The sequence below is a fragment of the Sparus aurata genome, chromosome 15, assembly GCF_900880675.1.
Source record: "Sparus aurata chromosome 15, fSpaAur1.1, whole genome shotgun sequence".
Taxonomy (NCBI): Eukaryota; Metazoa; Chordata; class Actinopteri; order Spariformes; family Sparidae; genus Sparus; species Sparus aurata.
This window is the reverse complement of record NC_044201.1, coordinates 26266980-26283439: the sequence shown is the minus strand read 5'-3', so window position 1 is coordinate 26283439 and position 16460 is coordinate 26266980. Positions and strand designations below refer to the sequence as shown.

At 41.2% G+C, this 16460-nt stretch overlaps 1 protein-coding gene across 6 annotated transcripts in view; it reads left to right on the top strand.

The window, feature by feature from the left end:
- The window catches only part of ehbp1 (EH domain binding protein 1), a 149825-nt gene that overhangs the window by 45225 nt on the left and 88140 nt on the right, over nt 1-16460 (top strand). For 5 of the 6 annotated variants that reach the window (XM_030441822.1, XM_030441821.1, XM_030441820.1 and 2 more), the window contains exons 7-11: nt 1726-1865; nt 3744-3857; nt 6032-6169; nt 7333-7597; nt 10087-10327. In XM_030441822.1, the coding sequence (XP_030297682.1) occupies nt 1726-1865; nt 3744-3857; nt 6032-6169; nt 7333-7597; nt 10087-10327 (898 nt within the window). The remainder of the gene's footprint in view (nt 1-1725; nt 1866-3743; nt 3858-6031; nt 6170-7332; nt 7598-10086; nt 10328-16460) is intronic. The other variant, XM_030441823.1, reaches the window with a different exon arrangement.

Sequence of the window (16460 nt, the reverse complement as noted above, 5' to 3'; positions counted from 1 at the left end):
AAAGTCATCTGCATGGTCTTTTATCAGCTCTACTCTGTTGTGCCATTTAGGGTTCTTGCACAGTATTTGTTTGAACTTTTCTCTTGTTTTTATCTGTTTTCATTATGCTCCATTACATGAATTTGTTCTGGTTGCAGCAGCTATGCATGTGTCTGCTTAGATTTGAAAGAAATTTCACACCTTGACCCCGTAACTGACGCATAAATAACAGAACACTTTCGAACCGTATGCCCCAGTTTGTTGCTCTTGGCACGCAGTGTTAGCAAGCTTGATAAATGTCCCAAAACAACATACATGAACAAGATTTCTTCCTTTGGAGTGGCAGCAAACTCAACATATATACCCGCCGATTACTGGGCAATATTTATACACAAGCAATAACAAGCAAGGCTGTTGTCATGTCCTGTCAGTCCCTCACTGATGGAGAGCATCTTGTAACAGAGCTCCAGTCTTAGGTACCACAACGGTACCCACACAGGAACTCTCTGAATAGGCCTTGAATTTGCGTCATGTGACTGTCAGAGCTCCACCACACTTATTGTTCTTCAGCAGAGAAACGGAGAGTCTGAAGCTATGCCTCTTAGAGTCATTGCTCCCTCACTTATATATTGCGGTATGTTGTGTAGTTTTAAAACGCAAGTAATAAAGTTTTGATTTAAAGTCTTTGAAAATTACACCAAACGTGATGTCCTGAGCTGTGTAAGGAATCACATCAGGCTAATCTGTCTGGGTATGTGTGTTGTTCTACTGAATAAGTGCCCCTGTAATACAAATATATAATAATATGCACATATATAATGTATGTACACAAAAATGTACACACATTTGATATTCGGTCTTGCATTGTTTGATTGTTCAAAGTTTAATTTACACACACACACACAGTGTTTGCAGCTTTTCACATAGTCCTCTTTGATATCACAAACTTTCATTTGAGGACACACGCTGGACCACGGTGTTTGCCGTTTGTTATTCATTCTAATTTGATAGCAGGAACTTTCATTTAAAGACAGGCGCACACACACACACAAACTGAACGAGAGCAGAGCAACAAGGCCTTTGTTGTGGCGCGGACGGCGGGTCGATGGCGCGTAACCCTTGTTAACCCTTCGGGGAATGATGTCAGCCACACAAACAAACTCAATCACACCAGTTCAAATGAGCCTCTGGGCCTGGGAAACACCAAACACAAAGAACAGAGAGGAGAATACATTGATTATGATGGAGCGGTGGTATCGAGGGACTGAGGGGGAGTACACAGGACTACATAAAATACAGGGAATACTGTAGAAGTTGATGCATTTGTGAATAAAGTGGTGGTGGGTGAAAATAATACACAATGGGTGGCTGGTAGAGAAGGAGAGAGGAGAGGTTCAGTAGGGAAGTCTTAGGTGATCATGACAGTCATGTGTAGAGATCTGAAGTGGAGAAATGAATGAATGGTGAAAGAGGTAGAGACAAAAGGGAAAGCTGGAGAGCTATGATAATTCTATATGTGATCTAGCTATTGGCAGCTGTGCTGGTGGGAGCTGTGGGTGTGTTCCTCCATCCAGTCACTGGCACCATTTATGTATTGTGTTTTTTCTCTCTCCTTGGTAGTTGTAAATCTATTTAGGGTGTATTTAAACTACTATATAAATATCCTATTTGTTTCGTGTGCCGTTTTCCTTGTGAACATGAGTTTAAGTTTATTCTATCTGCAAATTGTGTTTTTTTATTGTCCAGTGATGAGGACATGCAAAGCCTGGCCAGCTTGATGAGCATGAAGCAAGCCGACATTGGCAACCTGGACGACTTTGAGGAGGAGAACGAGGAGGACGAGGAGAACAGGGTTAACCAGGAGGAGAAGGCTGCCAAGATCACAGGTCAAGACTGACACACACAGTGCTTTTTATTTCTTTGACAGGTCACAGGTGTATAGTTTCAGCTGGAGTCAGCTATAAGATATTGGTACATTAATATGCAAACTACTTGTAAGCAACTGTGCTTTTCAGTGACACTCTTCTTCTGTGCTGTCAGTTAAAGTGCTATTAATTGTAAGTCGGTCTATTACGCCTGCTGTTTTGGCAACTAGCAAATAAAGTTAACCAGTAAAATGCTCAAAATGTCAACGAAAATGTTCCCAAACTGTTGCTATAACTGCTTGGTCGGTGGATGAAATCTCTCCCGAATAATCACACTGACTAGAATAACCAGGACCAAGGCTTCAGTGGGGCTTCAACTTTGCTTCATCTTTATTTCTTTTGTTTCTCTAAGTTTATGCTTCTGTGAGATTGGGTGTGTGTGCATGCTTGCGCAAATTTGTAAAGTAATGAGTTTCATTTACAGTGTTTTGGCAGCTTCAGGTTATCTTCTGTTGCATAGGCTTTACTTTCCTCCTGTCCCCTTACTCCATGTTCCTTGCTTTCCTGCTGTGCTGGTGGATTCTTCGACCGGCCTCCCATACATACATGTTGAGGATTCATTCTGTGGTCTAATGTATGGGCCTGTGCTGCTTTCTGCTTTGCTTAATCCAACTTTTCAAAGCGCAATCTCTTCATGTTAAGCTTCATGCTTTCTCTCCTTTCTTTTCCCTTCCCCGCTCTTCGCCTTATTTATATGTATATGCATTGAGCGCCTACAGCAATGCTTCAGTAGTGTGTGTCTCTGGATCAAGTGCCTGACCAAGCTGCCAAAATTCCCCACTATCATATTTCTCCCCTGGATGCCACCTATCCAATACCAGCAATACTAACACTAGGTTAACTAACATACCCTGCAAAATGTTCTCTCTACCTCTTTACATGCAGTATGTAAATAATGAAAAGAGAATATATTATTCCTAAAGAGTATGTCTTGTACATCTCTATGATATTTTGGATGTGTATTGTTTGTGCATTTGAGTTTGTATGTATGTATGAATGTATGTGTGTGATGTGTCTGTGAGTTCTGTTGTGCTATATACCAAATAATCCTGTTAGACCTCTCAGCTAAGAAAACCTAGTAAATAAATAGAAATGTTAAGTTAAACTTTTTCAACTTCTAGCTGTTTACCTGCTGTGCATCGAGTTAGTACAGCTTTTCGAGACAGCAGTCGGGGCCCTGACACACCAGACCGTTTGCCAATGTGAGAGCTGTCGTTGACTGTTTGTGGCCCGAGTTGTTGCAGTGAGTCCTGCAACGTTGGCACTAGCCAGCCCTTGTTGACGGCTTTTCGACAGATTTAACATAATGAATCTGTAGAGCCTCCTCTACAGCGCCACTTGCAACTTTTCACTGGACATATTCTTGATTAGGAATGCAAAAATGCTTCTTTATCATAATGGTAGTTTGTACATCTGCAGTCCTTATTCTTCCAGTTTGGTGCAGTCTTTGTGGGTTAGTCTTTGCAGCGTTTTAGTGGAGACACAGTTCTTTGATGTTTGTTTGGTGTGTCTGGGCTCTTAGCTGTTCTGGTAGTGCTGGTAGTGTTTGAATTACAGCATTGCAGCATTACCATAAAAAGTCCCTCACACTGTCCATTAGGTACTACCCCTCAGATAGCTAATGAGTATAAAATAAACAATACCCTAACATAAAGTGAGGTCTACACGCAGTTGAAATATAGTATGTACTCTTTTCCACTCTCTCTATGTATCTATGTGTTTATCAAGTGTGTGTGTGTGTGTGACAGTGTGTTTATGGATGTTCTAGATTGGTTGGTATTTTACCTTGTTCACTGCTATTCTTCCTTCCTCCCTTCCTGTATCGCCTGTCGTTTACAGAGATTGTAAACCAGTTGAATGCCCTCAGCTGCTTACATGGGGATGATGATGATGATGAAGGTGTCCTTAAGCGAGCACGCAAAGCAACCGCTAAGCCTGCCGCTTCCTCCCAAGGTCTTTTTTCACCTTTCTTTCACCTCTTTCACCCCGTGTTCCTGACTCTCCTCATGGTCTTGTGAACATTGTGTCTCCTGTACACTACCAATCATTACCACTATCTCATTTTTTTAAAATCCAGCTCCCCTCTCTTTTTGTTTTTCTCTCTTTGGTTCAAACCCCACATCCCCTGATCCTCCTTTACATGGTATTGTGATTGTGTTGTGGTCTTACAATTTATCTTGGTCCATGTGGTGATGTGCTGTACAAACTGTTGTGAACACATCATTTGGTGTTCATTCTTTTGGTTCCTTTTCTTTGTTTTTTTTGACAGTGTGGCCTTCCCCATTCTTTTACTGCAATTAGTAGTGAACCAAACCAGGGAAATGGAATCCAAATGAAATTTTCATACACAAAAAAACTGAAAGACAAAAGTTGAGATGCTTTGTTTTCAAATTGGATTTAAAATGAGTTTGGTTTCCAGTGGAACTGCACATTGGATCTGTGGTATTCTCAAAGTTATACCTCTTTCACTCTGGACAAAAAAGCCACTAACACCCACTAACATCTGGCTTTTGTCTTTGTTGGGAAAGGGTACAATTTGCGTTCATTCACATGTCAAATGACTCCGCAGTAGTCACGGTTGTTTATCAGCTCCGACGCCGATCAGTTGTGATGGAAACATGGCACCTAAGTGGATGTGCTAATTTCTTGCCCCTTATCCAGTCTGATACTGTAAGGTGGTGGTGCGTAAAGAAGAAGACGACGAAGAAGTAGAAGATTTACTCTATTAAATCCCAAGAGGAAATTCAATGTTTTTACTCAGTTGTTTTCTTTTTTTCTTTTTCTTTTACACACACAGGGCCATAATACACACATGCACAAACACATGCATTAGTGTGCTTCAAATACTTAATTAATTAAATAAATAAATAGAATTCAGTCTGAGTTTCAAACAGACTGAAAAGACATCGAATCAAATCAAGTTTATTCATTCGGTCTTCTGGCAATAGTAAAGAAGTCGATCGTCCTTTTTAGCAGGTTTTACCGTGTTAAAAAAACCCTCCTTATGTTTATTTTGATGTAAAAACACAGTTTTGGGTCGTGTGACATCAGCATGGGGTCTCAAAGTCTGCTGTGAAAAGAGTAAAGGCTCCTCAGTGGAATAAATAATTTTTGCTTACAATGAAGTCTGCATCCTCTTGACTTTCTATACTTAAAAACCCAAATTCATGGGGTGCAGTTGGTAGAGCTGGCGTCCCATGTACAGAGGCTTTGTCCTCGCTGCAGTGGACCTGGTACGACTCCCGGCCTGGGGCCCTTTGCTGCGTGTCACTCCCCCTCTCTCTCATCCTGTTTCCTGTCACCTCTTCACCTAATCTATCAATAAAGCCATTAAACGCCAAAGAAATACTTAAAATACAACAACAACAAAAAAAAATTCCCTGCCCCATGACTGGAAAACAAGTGAGAATTGGAGAATCAACAGTCACAAACCAGTCTTCACACACACACACACACACACACACACACACACTCTGATGTAAATACACATCCATGAACATGTGCACTTGCCATGGCCTAAAAATGGGTCATGAATGTTGTCAGTAAGAGATGAGTTAAAGTGCTGCACCTCTTATCAGCTACAACCACTTCACATAGCCACCCTACATATAGACCAATGGCTTCACGAGCACACAGCACTTTTTCTCTTTGCTCAGACTCCCACGCAGCGCTCAGCAGCCCTTCTTGGCATCTACCTCACACACATTTGCGCTCTTTTCAAGCTGACCCACACCCTGGCAGCATGCGATTGAGCTATAGTGACGATGATGAAGATAAAGTGGACAATTCTCAGCCTTTCCAGCTCGAATCTCCATAGCAACTCTATACTGCCTTCGCTGTCTCCCGCAGTAACCCTCCATGCCATACCACACAAATTTTCCCAGATTGCCACTGCTGTACATGCATTGAAGTGGAGCTGAGGTGGCAGAAGAGCACAGAAGTTTAGGCAGCTCAAGACTGAATGGTCTTTATGCTGATGGTTCACTCCAAAGTGCAGATATTGGTATATTTGGGTTTGTGAATGTTTGTATTCATTTCATTTTGGGAAATGTGTTGTTCTGTAGATGTTTTGACACTGTTATATGTAAATCATGTGCGTGACTTTGTGTTGCACTCTTTGGCAACAGAGCTGATCAACAAGCTGAACTTCCTGGAAGACGAGGATCCGGACGCTCCTCCTGCCATGAACATCAATCCCTTCGATGACCCTGATGACGACCTTCATCCTAACCACATGAACCCATTTGGTGATCCTGATGAGGATGGTATGTTCAACTCAGTCCTGATTTTATTGTGTTTGTTGGATTGTAATTTTGGCTGGTTTTAGAAGTCAAGGTGATCATTTTGGGAAGAGTCAGGAGAATAACAGGTGGTGCAAGTTGTGGGTTTGGATGTGCACATACCTTGAATGTGTGTAGTCATGTGTGACTCCAACAGGTTGGCTTCTGTGCTCTCAGACAGCTAAACCAATATTTTTGTCTGACCACCTGAGTAGACAGGTGCATTTGTATGAGTTATTTATTTTTGAGTGGCTTGTTCCCACACACATAAAGCTCCTACTTTGATGCTTGTTTGCTTGCTCAAATTCTCTTTAATCTGTAGGAGACTAGGATTTGCTTTCTTGTTCAGGCTTTATATATCATGTTTTCTCTTTTGTTAATTTCAGTCTTCTTCACCTGTATCTTAACAAACCTTTACTGGATTAATTTCTTTGGGCATGGCATATTTTTTTAATTCAGTGGCTAAAAATCATCTTCAAAGTCATCACCAACTATTTTGGTAACTGATTTATCAGTTTGAGTAATTCTTAAAAGTAAAAATTGTCAGATTCCTCCTCATTTAGTGTGAATATCTTCTGGTTTCTTTACTCCTCTATGACAGTAAGCTGAATATCTTTTGGTTGTGGACAAAACAAGACATTTGAGGCCTTCATCTTGGGCTTTGGGAAACACTGATACACCTTTTCTGATATTTCATAGGTAGAGATTACATAGAAAATAAATTATAAATGAATCAACAATGAAAACATAGTTGTTGCAGCCCTAGTTTGAAATGTTTATGAAGTAAAATTGTACTTGAATGATACTTGAATTAACTCAAAAATGCTTCCAAATCAGTTGTGATGCTCTGGAAAACGTAAAGAAAAACAGAATGCAGTGATTTGCATATCCTTTTTAACATATATTCAGTTGAATACAGCCCAAAGGCAAGAAATGTAATGTTCAAACTGATAAACTTTGAGTGAGAAGAACCACAGTGTCACATTGTTATGACCCCCCTGCTACCTAGTTCTCTAACCCAGTGGGCAATAAGCTTTCAAAGCTCTGTTCAGTAAATAAGATTTCACTGAGTCATTAAGATTATGTCATGCCAGTCTACTATAAAATGTGTTTAATGCAGTCAGAGCTCTCTCCTCTCTGTCTAACAGAGCCCCCTGCCCAGCCGGTCTTAAGGCAGCGGGTTGAAGATGATTCCTTCTATGACCACGACGACTCAAATCCGTTCAATGAGCCGGATGAACCCGGAACACAAACTCCTCCAGGGAACCCCTTCGATGAACCCGAGCAGGACACGGACCTCCAGCCAGACCCAGAACCCCCGAAGCCCAGGCAGAGGAAAGGAGTGCGGCCTGTTGACATGAGCAAGTACCTGTACGCCAACACCACTCAGAATGAGGAAGACGAGCTGGATGAGTAAGACTTGATTCCTTCATTATGCTCCTTTTCTTCATCTTTTCATAATTTTAATCTGCTAACATGATGAACCCGTACATCATAACAATTTTGTCCTTGGTTACTAATAGGTTGACATTGAAGAAGTGCAATATTTTCAGGTGACAAAAACAGACTGTAATATGAAAATATGAGGTTTGGATCATTGTGTGTCACTGAGGAAAGAGAGTTTGCATCTTGCATGTTTTGTCATGTTTTTCCCCTTTAATTTGCATTAGTTACACTTTCACTGGCATAGAAAGATACCAGAACCCCCTCCTCCAAATAAACAGTGCATTTAACCTTTTGTTTGACTGAACAGAGAAGTCTCTGTTGTATTGTTTGATAGAGAACATATTCACATGGTTTCTGATTCATGAGTTAACCATATTAGAGGCAGTCTGGAAGCATCCAGGCTGCCCAGCTTGGTTACTGTTGGCAGGCCAATTCGTGTGAGGCTCCTTATAGAGGGGTACTTGTAGCCCCCCCATCAGGGCAGAGTGACGAGGCAGCTCTTTCAACGGGAACAAGGGCCCTGTTGTTTCACTGCATTCTTTAACCTTGTCTCCCTCCTTCCCCTCCTCTGTCGTTACTTCCCTTCCTCCCTCCTTCCTTCACCCCTATCCCATACTTCACCTCCTTTCCTCCAACTTAACTTCCTCCCTAGAGTCTGCTAATTTTTATTTCACCTCCTTCCTCTTTCATCGTACCATCCTTCTTGTGATTTCTCGTCATTGAATAGTTCATTAGTTGTAAGTGATACACTGCACGTACCTATCTAAAAAACAGAAGAGGTGTTTAAATTGATATTATATTAGAACTGGTGGTGACACCGATCTTTGAGTAATCATAAAACCATGTTCTTGCCATTCACTTGGCAGAAGTCTAGCTTTATAGGAAAATAAACTGTGCAGTCAAAGAGAGGACATCTGGGACAGCTGCCCCTCGTGGTAACATTAAATCAGCAGCCACGTTTCCATCACTTATTTTATCTGCATTTTGAAGTATTGAATTAGAAAAGGTTGATGGAAATGGCAAAAAAATTCACTCAATAACTAAAAAATGCTTGCTTTTAAAAAAAAATTGTTTATTGAAAAACTTTTTTCAATTAAATTCTGACGTTCAACTCAAATTTCACTTGGATGACTGATCCGCTCCAGCTCTACCTTGTTAAAGAGATGCGTCCCCTCATGGCTCCACATAAATCCAGGGCAAATTCTTCTCATTAAAACTTTAAACAAACAGAAATGTTGTATTTCCAGTAGGTGAATTGGCACCATCTGCTGCTTATCTTGATGAACTTAGCATTCATTCGCAATTTCTTCTGCCGATTTTCTCAAAATTTGAGTAATTTGCATTACATTTGGATGGAACATTGCCAAATGACATGGACATGAATTTGCTCCTTCTATAGTATACTGCACTGCAGGATGTTTCACTGCTTCTGTGTGACCTCTGCAGATGAGTTGTCTTGCCTAAATTATAAATGTAAACTTGGAAGGCTTTGGCTGTTGAGCGAAGCTGTCACACAGATAGCCGTATTTTTTAGTCCTCTGGGCTGTCTAAAGACAGACAGGTTATTGACTGGCATGTTTCTTTTGCTCCGTCTCTTATACCAGGAGCATTTCTCTGCAGAATAGAAAGTTCAAGAGGGCAGCGCGCTGTTTTGACTGGAGTCCTTTCACATGTCTTTTAGCCAGCGATGGTCTGTTAAAGCTGCTCTAAAGAGCTGCCCGCTTCTCTTTTCTTCACTTCCCTTCTTTTTTTCCCCTCTCCGTATCGCTCTGCGGTTAGACGGACACAGGGTGGCTCTAACCTTCTCTTTCAGAAAGATACCTAGTCAATCAGCTTTTTTCTTTCTCGCTGTCGCTCTCGCCCCCACCCTCTCCATCCAATTCTCTTGTTTGTTTAGGATTGCTTGTTGCATGTTGAGTGAATGTCTCAAGGCCGTGCCCCTGCTTTCAGTGCCACAAGCATGCCTGTATATTGATAACACTCTGGTATGTGTGTAAGAGGGCCTGTGCGAGTGTGTGTGTGTGCGTCCGTGCTCCTGCCTGTCTGTCTGTCAGTAGTCCACATTGGGCAGTAAGGATATGAGGTCACACCGACCTGACCTCAGTGCACCTGCATCTTCTATTACCACTTGTGTGTGTTGTTCATTGTATTGCAGCAACCTCTTGTTTCCATTTAGCAATTTCCTCATGTTTAACTTAACAATAGGCAGCCGGAGCCAAAGATGGGTTTAAATAGTGCTGATGATCTCAACAATTAATGGCTGGATGTTTTAAGTTTGTCATGTATAATGTATATTTTTTGCTTCTTGTCAACATACACTGTTGGCCTTTGAGGTAAAAGGTCAAACAATCTTAATAATGTCACACTCTTCTTTATGTGCACATTACATTAACATCTATCATGACATCTTTTTGTCTCACTCTCATCTGTCACCTGTCCTCTCCCTCCCTTCTCAGATCCAACCCGTTCTACGAGCCAAGGACATCGAGCCCTACGCACCCCCCTGCTGGTGGCCCCTCCCTAGACATGAGCAGCAGCCAGAAGAGGAGGGCCCCCCCACCCCCAAGTTCAAGCCCTGGCCTCGGCCCCAGTCCGCCAGCTCCCAAACCCAGCTCGATCCCAGACAGAGAGCGAGCCCAGCCAGTTGGGCCCAGCCCGGTCGCAGCAGTGAGAGAGCTGGCCTCCTCCTCCCCAAAGGTAACCAGACACACAGACACATGTGACAACAAAACAAAACATGTGATAAATGCTTCCTTAAAATACAGTCTCTGCAGTGTGTTGCTTAACTTAAAACAACCTCTCATTAAAGCATGAGGCAGATGTTAATTGTTGCCTACACTCAAGCAAAAATAAAATGCAATTGGCAAAATTATGGTTTATAGCTGAGATACAGAAGAATCTGTTGCTGTACCACCAGCCGGGAGCAGCTTCTTTCCTTAGGCTGTGAGGCTCATCCTCCACAATCCACCACAAAAATAGTCTTTTTAGCACTTCATTATCATCAATTATTTCATATAGATCTTGTTTTATTATGTGTAACATTGAGAGATAACAACTATAAATATACCCTGTTATTCATACAAATATGCCAGTTTAGCCATCCTTGCTATTTTTCAACAGCAGTCCCTGAGCAGATGTAACAACAGTTAAAATAGACATATTTACAAGTTAAAATGGAACAGCAATACTGTAAATTTAGCAAAGCTCATACAAAGTACATAAAAGCAGGGACATGTAATGTTGATACCAAAAAACTATTCAGGTTTGATACCTGCTCGCCCTAAATAAGAGTCCTCTTTGGCAGTGATAGTTCAGCAATGGTAGCAGTTGAAATATAAAATGTAAATAATATATAAATATAATGTCTCGCTTCTAAGCAGTATTGAGATTATGGGGGATCCAGCAGGGCTCGGCTTCTTTAGAAGGGATGCCATTAAATCCACAGTGTAATTCTCATATTGACTATTAGTGATCACATAGACCTATAATGATGCATTTATGCGTTTTTATTTGAAATAATTTTCTCAGTTTGATTTCACTAACTCCTCAGGAATGTTTGTCTGATGACCAAAGTTTCAATTAGTTTGCCAATTACAATAAATATCATGTAATTTATATTTATTTAGTAGCACAGATGCCACATCTTTAACTAACTGAACCCTCGTTCTCAGTACCATGTGTTTTTATAAGTAAGTGCCTTGAAGCATTCTGTCCGTGCGCGCGTGTGTGTGCATGTGTTCACGCTTGTGTGTCCACATCCAGTGGTCCTTACATTAGCTTTTTTTCCGCCTGCACAATCCCATCTTCTGCCCCATTCTTTATGCTCATGAAACTCCGAGCTCCTCATTTGAATATAGGTATTTGTTTATTGGGGTGTTTTCGTATGTTTATTTATTTATTTAAATTAGGTAAATCATGGCTGGGTCTAATTAAATGCCTGATGGTCACACACACTCACAGCAGGAGTCAGACCACTGGTGGGGAATGATTGGCTGGAGGTGTGGTGACGGGTGGGGGTTAAAAGTGTGTGTGTGTGTGTCTCTGTGTGTGTGTGTGTGTGTGTGTGTGTGTGTGTGTGTGTGTGTGTGTGTGTGTGTGTGTGTGTGTGTATACATGTGGGGGGGCCTCAATGAGCCTATGTGGGGCTTAAACACAGGGGGCTTAACTACAGCAGAGCGATCACAAGGGGGTGTTGACCCCCTGTGCATGCACACACACACACATGCAAATACACTCCATACAGTTACTTATACACACGCAGGCACACACAGGTCCCTCCTCCCCATGCAGCTGGCTAGCTGACTGTTTTAGTGTAGCTGGGCGGTGATGCTGGCCGTCCATGTAATTATGGCACAGTGCCTTTATCACCCAGCTGCAGTTGCCTGTGACCGTGGGTGAGGGGGCCTAAACCACTTTAATTACCCAAAGCCAGTGGCCTGTGGTGGGCCACACTTCGCCAAGAGATGCCCCTGCCTCTGGAGCTTGTGACGAAGGGAGGGAGGGATGCAAAGACTGAATTGTGGGTGAGGATTGAAAGGGGGAGGGGAGGGGGTGCAGTGAAGGAGAATAGGTGGAAGATAGTGAAGGGTAGAGGAACAGTGGGGGGAAGAGGAGGAAGATGGCCAGGGAATAGTAGAGAGAGAGATAGGATGTTCACAGTAAACAAGGATAGGCCTACAGGGTTTGTTGACATATACAGCTAGTGTGAATAGCTTTTTATTTTTTTTATTCACACCAAGCAGATTGACACACACGCACACACGCACGCGCGCACACACACACACACACGTCCCAGCCATGTGTAGGCTGTGAGATGACCTTTGAATGTATGAAGTCAGAGAGGATTAAGAGGAGACATTCCCACTATGAGAGGCCAAGACGAAACCAACACATCATCACACTATGAACGTGAACAGAGTATAGATGAGTGTTTGTGCTCGCATGCATGTATGTATCTGCTCTTATGGTTTCTAGTATGTTCTGGGGCAGTTATAACCTTCCCCCAAAACACAGCTAACCTCTACCTCTCTCTTATAAGATGTTTCAAGGTGTATTCTTCATTTATATTTATTTTCTACCAGCCCTCATGAGGACAATTGGTGTGTAAGACCAAGATAAACACACATGCAGAGGTCTAATCTCAGAATGTGAATAGAAATTCATACATTGAAAGACGCTGTATTCAGCTATTCATTTACAACCTGCCCTGAAGGGTGTGAAAAGTCTCATACATGTTTTTTTAAATGAAATCTTGTCTTTGCTACCCAAAAGAGATTAGCATACCTTGTATCCCATTTACATTTTACACATGTATTCAGTGCAAAGGCAACATATGTGCAGTGGTTGAGCAAGTTTTTACTGCTTGACCGTCGTCGTTGCACTAGACAAATAGTAAAGAGCTCAAGGGTCAGAAATTTAGGGCTTGAATAATATTCCTGTGATCACGGACTACGATATAGACAGGAAAAGAAAAAGGAGCTGAAACAAAAAAGTTTTCTCTCAAGATAAGACGAGGACAGCAGTGGAGTGGAAGGATGTAGGAAAGGGAGTATGGCTCACAGAGATATAATGATGTGAGCCAAAGAAACACTAAAAAACAGTCTTAGCTCAACTCTCCTTGCCTTGTCATTATTATCAATTCACTTGGGGAGATTTAGCATGAAACTTTGTCTTAGACGCAGTTTCATCCTCCTTGTCATTGCATTAAAACCACCCACTTCAATGCCAGCCTGTGAATAATCAGGACATCTACAGGCCATATGGTGTGCACCCACTTACTCTATACACAGGTATTACACATACGGATTGGATTTACATTAAGCTCTAACGAGAGCGCAAAGCTCTGGATTTTTGCCAGTGGAACACGCGTTCAGCACCGGCAATTTATGAACAGGATAAGATGGCAATATTGAACAACTCAAATACATTTATTGTAACATGTGGGCTGCCAGTTGTTGGGCTTTGTCTATCTTGAGACCATCCATTGGGGACCTGTGAAAGCAATGCTTAGCAAATTTACATTTAGTACGCAGGATCAGTGGATAGAGATGTAAATGTAGATGCAAAACATGGAGCATCTACAGAGGTTTTCTTCTCCGAGCCCAGTCGATATTGTAGAGCACACACAGTTAATGCTATATCTGCCTCTGATGCTTTTGTTGTGTGCGTGTTCCTTCTTCTCTCCGTGTTGCCTTCCACTGACGATGCAAGGAAACTCTCAGTCCCAGGGTGAGCTCATATCCTGATGATTCACACAGCAGTGTCTGGCTAAAATGAGGACTTTTGTAATGAATCGAGCATCAGTACTCTACTTACGTCCTCTGTTTTGTTGTTATTTAGAGACTCGGAGCAGCAGAAATTATGTACTGTATGTTTAACTTTTGCCATCATTAAGAATTCACAACACCACTTTCCTATCTGAATGCTCTGTACAAACAGTATGTTACACTACTTTCTGTTGTTTTTGTTTGAATCCAAATTCTGTCTTCAGGTTGGTGGAAGTTCAACTTCAGTCACCATTAGACGCTTCACGTTTCTCATGCCCATGTATCTCTCCATTGTCCTGTCTAAGAGATATAGATCCTCGAAGACGTCAAGTTTAAGTTTAGCATCTGTGAAGGAGCTGGAAGGATGGAAACGTCTGTGGGATTAATGTAAATGAACAGAGGGAGTTCCTGTTGGGCGGGTTGCGAGCTGTGTCTGGTCTGATTCAGTCCATCTCTTTTCCCTGGGGCTGATTTCACCCCTCCCAGTAATTCAGTGATCCCCTGCTCCTCCTTTTGTTTCATCTCCATCTCTATTCCGTAGTCAGGCCGCTCTACACTTAGATGCTCTGATCTTTGGATTTTCATCAAGTTTCCGCTTCATGAATTATTTGCCTTATTTTCATATAAAGAAAAGTTGGAAGCTGGCATATGTCTGGGGGCAAAACTTTGAACAAAAAAGTTCTATATTATCTTAATATTTACTCAGAAAGTCTTAGACAGAGTTGGGCATCTTCAACTTTCAGTTGCTTGAACTTAATTGGTCTGACAAAGGATCAGAATCCTAGAACTGTTGATGCTTTGCCAAACACAGGTTACTGGAAAAAGACCCTTTATCTCATTTTGAAGTCCGACCCCATGCATTTTTGTAAGCCTTACTTTGTTTATTCATCTTCACATATTCCAAAATGTGTCTTATAGACCAAATTATAACAAAATGGGAACAATTTATAGTCTTAACCATGATCTAACATGGTGTCTTAACCATTTATTCCTCTATCTCCCTTTCCTCTTTACACACACCCTTTCTTTCCAGAGGTGAGAAAGTGAACCAACACTAGAGGTATGTTTTCTTTCTCCCCTTCAGTTGAAGGGCTTGTGTGATTACTTATGTTAATCAAAGGGTTCAAATTAAATAGAGTTTTGCAGGTTGTGAGAGCTCCTGTGCCGGGGGGAGGCAGAGGCCAGAGCTCTCCTTCCTCTCCCAGACTTTGTTTTCACAGCCCCTCCTTCAGTTCAGTCTACCTCCAAATTGAAATTAGAATAAATTAACATTATTTAATTGAGTTCGCAGAAGGCTGCGATATTTCTTAATTAGCTTTCACCGGGGTTCGCGGCAGGAGAGGACCACATCCGCACAGTGAAGTGTTACTGAGGTTGGTGTGACGACTGAGCAATGTTTTTGGAGGACAGAGGGGAGCCCAAGAGACAAGGACAGTCATCAGTCTTCTGATCTTTGCCCGTTCCAAGGTCTCTCGTCTTGTTATCATTACATCCAGTCCGAAGTTATTATTCCATCTTCTCTGATAACTTTGACATACCTTTAACAAAGAGCCTTACGTGGAGGACATAAAGAAAGTAAGGCTCACAGCTCATTGCTTTCAAACAGTGGTTAATTGCTATATGTAACTTCTGTTCAGTATATGAAATTTGTAAAAATATATGACATGTGCTAGAACAGGACTTCTTAATTCTCTTTGCTTGCATTAAAAAAAATTAGAGTTTGCAAAAATATTGCCATAATGATGTATTTGAAACAGTTCCATTACTAATTTTCTGCAGTGTTGTTAATCAGGTACCAGCTGTGCTGTCTTACTGTCATCCTACTGACACATGAACATTTGAAGGCCTTAAAGAGAAAAAGATGATGGTATTGAAAATGGTAGTGAATATAAATATTTTTGAAAGGTTTTTTATCAAAGTTAAACATTCCACTATTTGGCAACTCTGTATTGTCCTGTGATTTCCAGCACTTTTCTCAAGACACTATAACAGATTTAGTATTTGCTTTTGATTTCATAGAGGAATGAGTGTGCTTGTATTAATTTCGCAGGGGTTTCAAATAGGATGACAAATTCCTTATAATTCAAATATCAAGTAAGATAAGAATATAAGGTAGTATGCGTATATTGAGAAGTATTCCAGAATATTATACCTGATATTTTAAAGGCAGTATTGTGAATTTTATTGAAGAGTGAATAGTTATATTGCTCATGTATGTATCAAGAACATCATTGTCATGAATAGAATATTAGTCCCTAAGTGTACAGGATTTTCTTGCTTCATCTTCTTATTTCAGTGGAACTGACAAAACACTGAACACTTCTTTGCTTGATCAAGATTTACAATTACAACATTTTTAGGTAAGACATTAAAGGTGCGCTTTAAATAGTTTTGGAAGAGATGTTTTTGGAGAAGATAAAGCGAGAAGAGAAAAATCTTCACTGATTGATTTTCATGACTGAATTAACTAAATAAATAAAATGTCCTCGAAGGGAAAAAAACAATTTCATACTGTTTTACCTTGCCCCTTCTAGGTAGCTAGCGGCCTTTCTAGCGTTAAATAG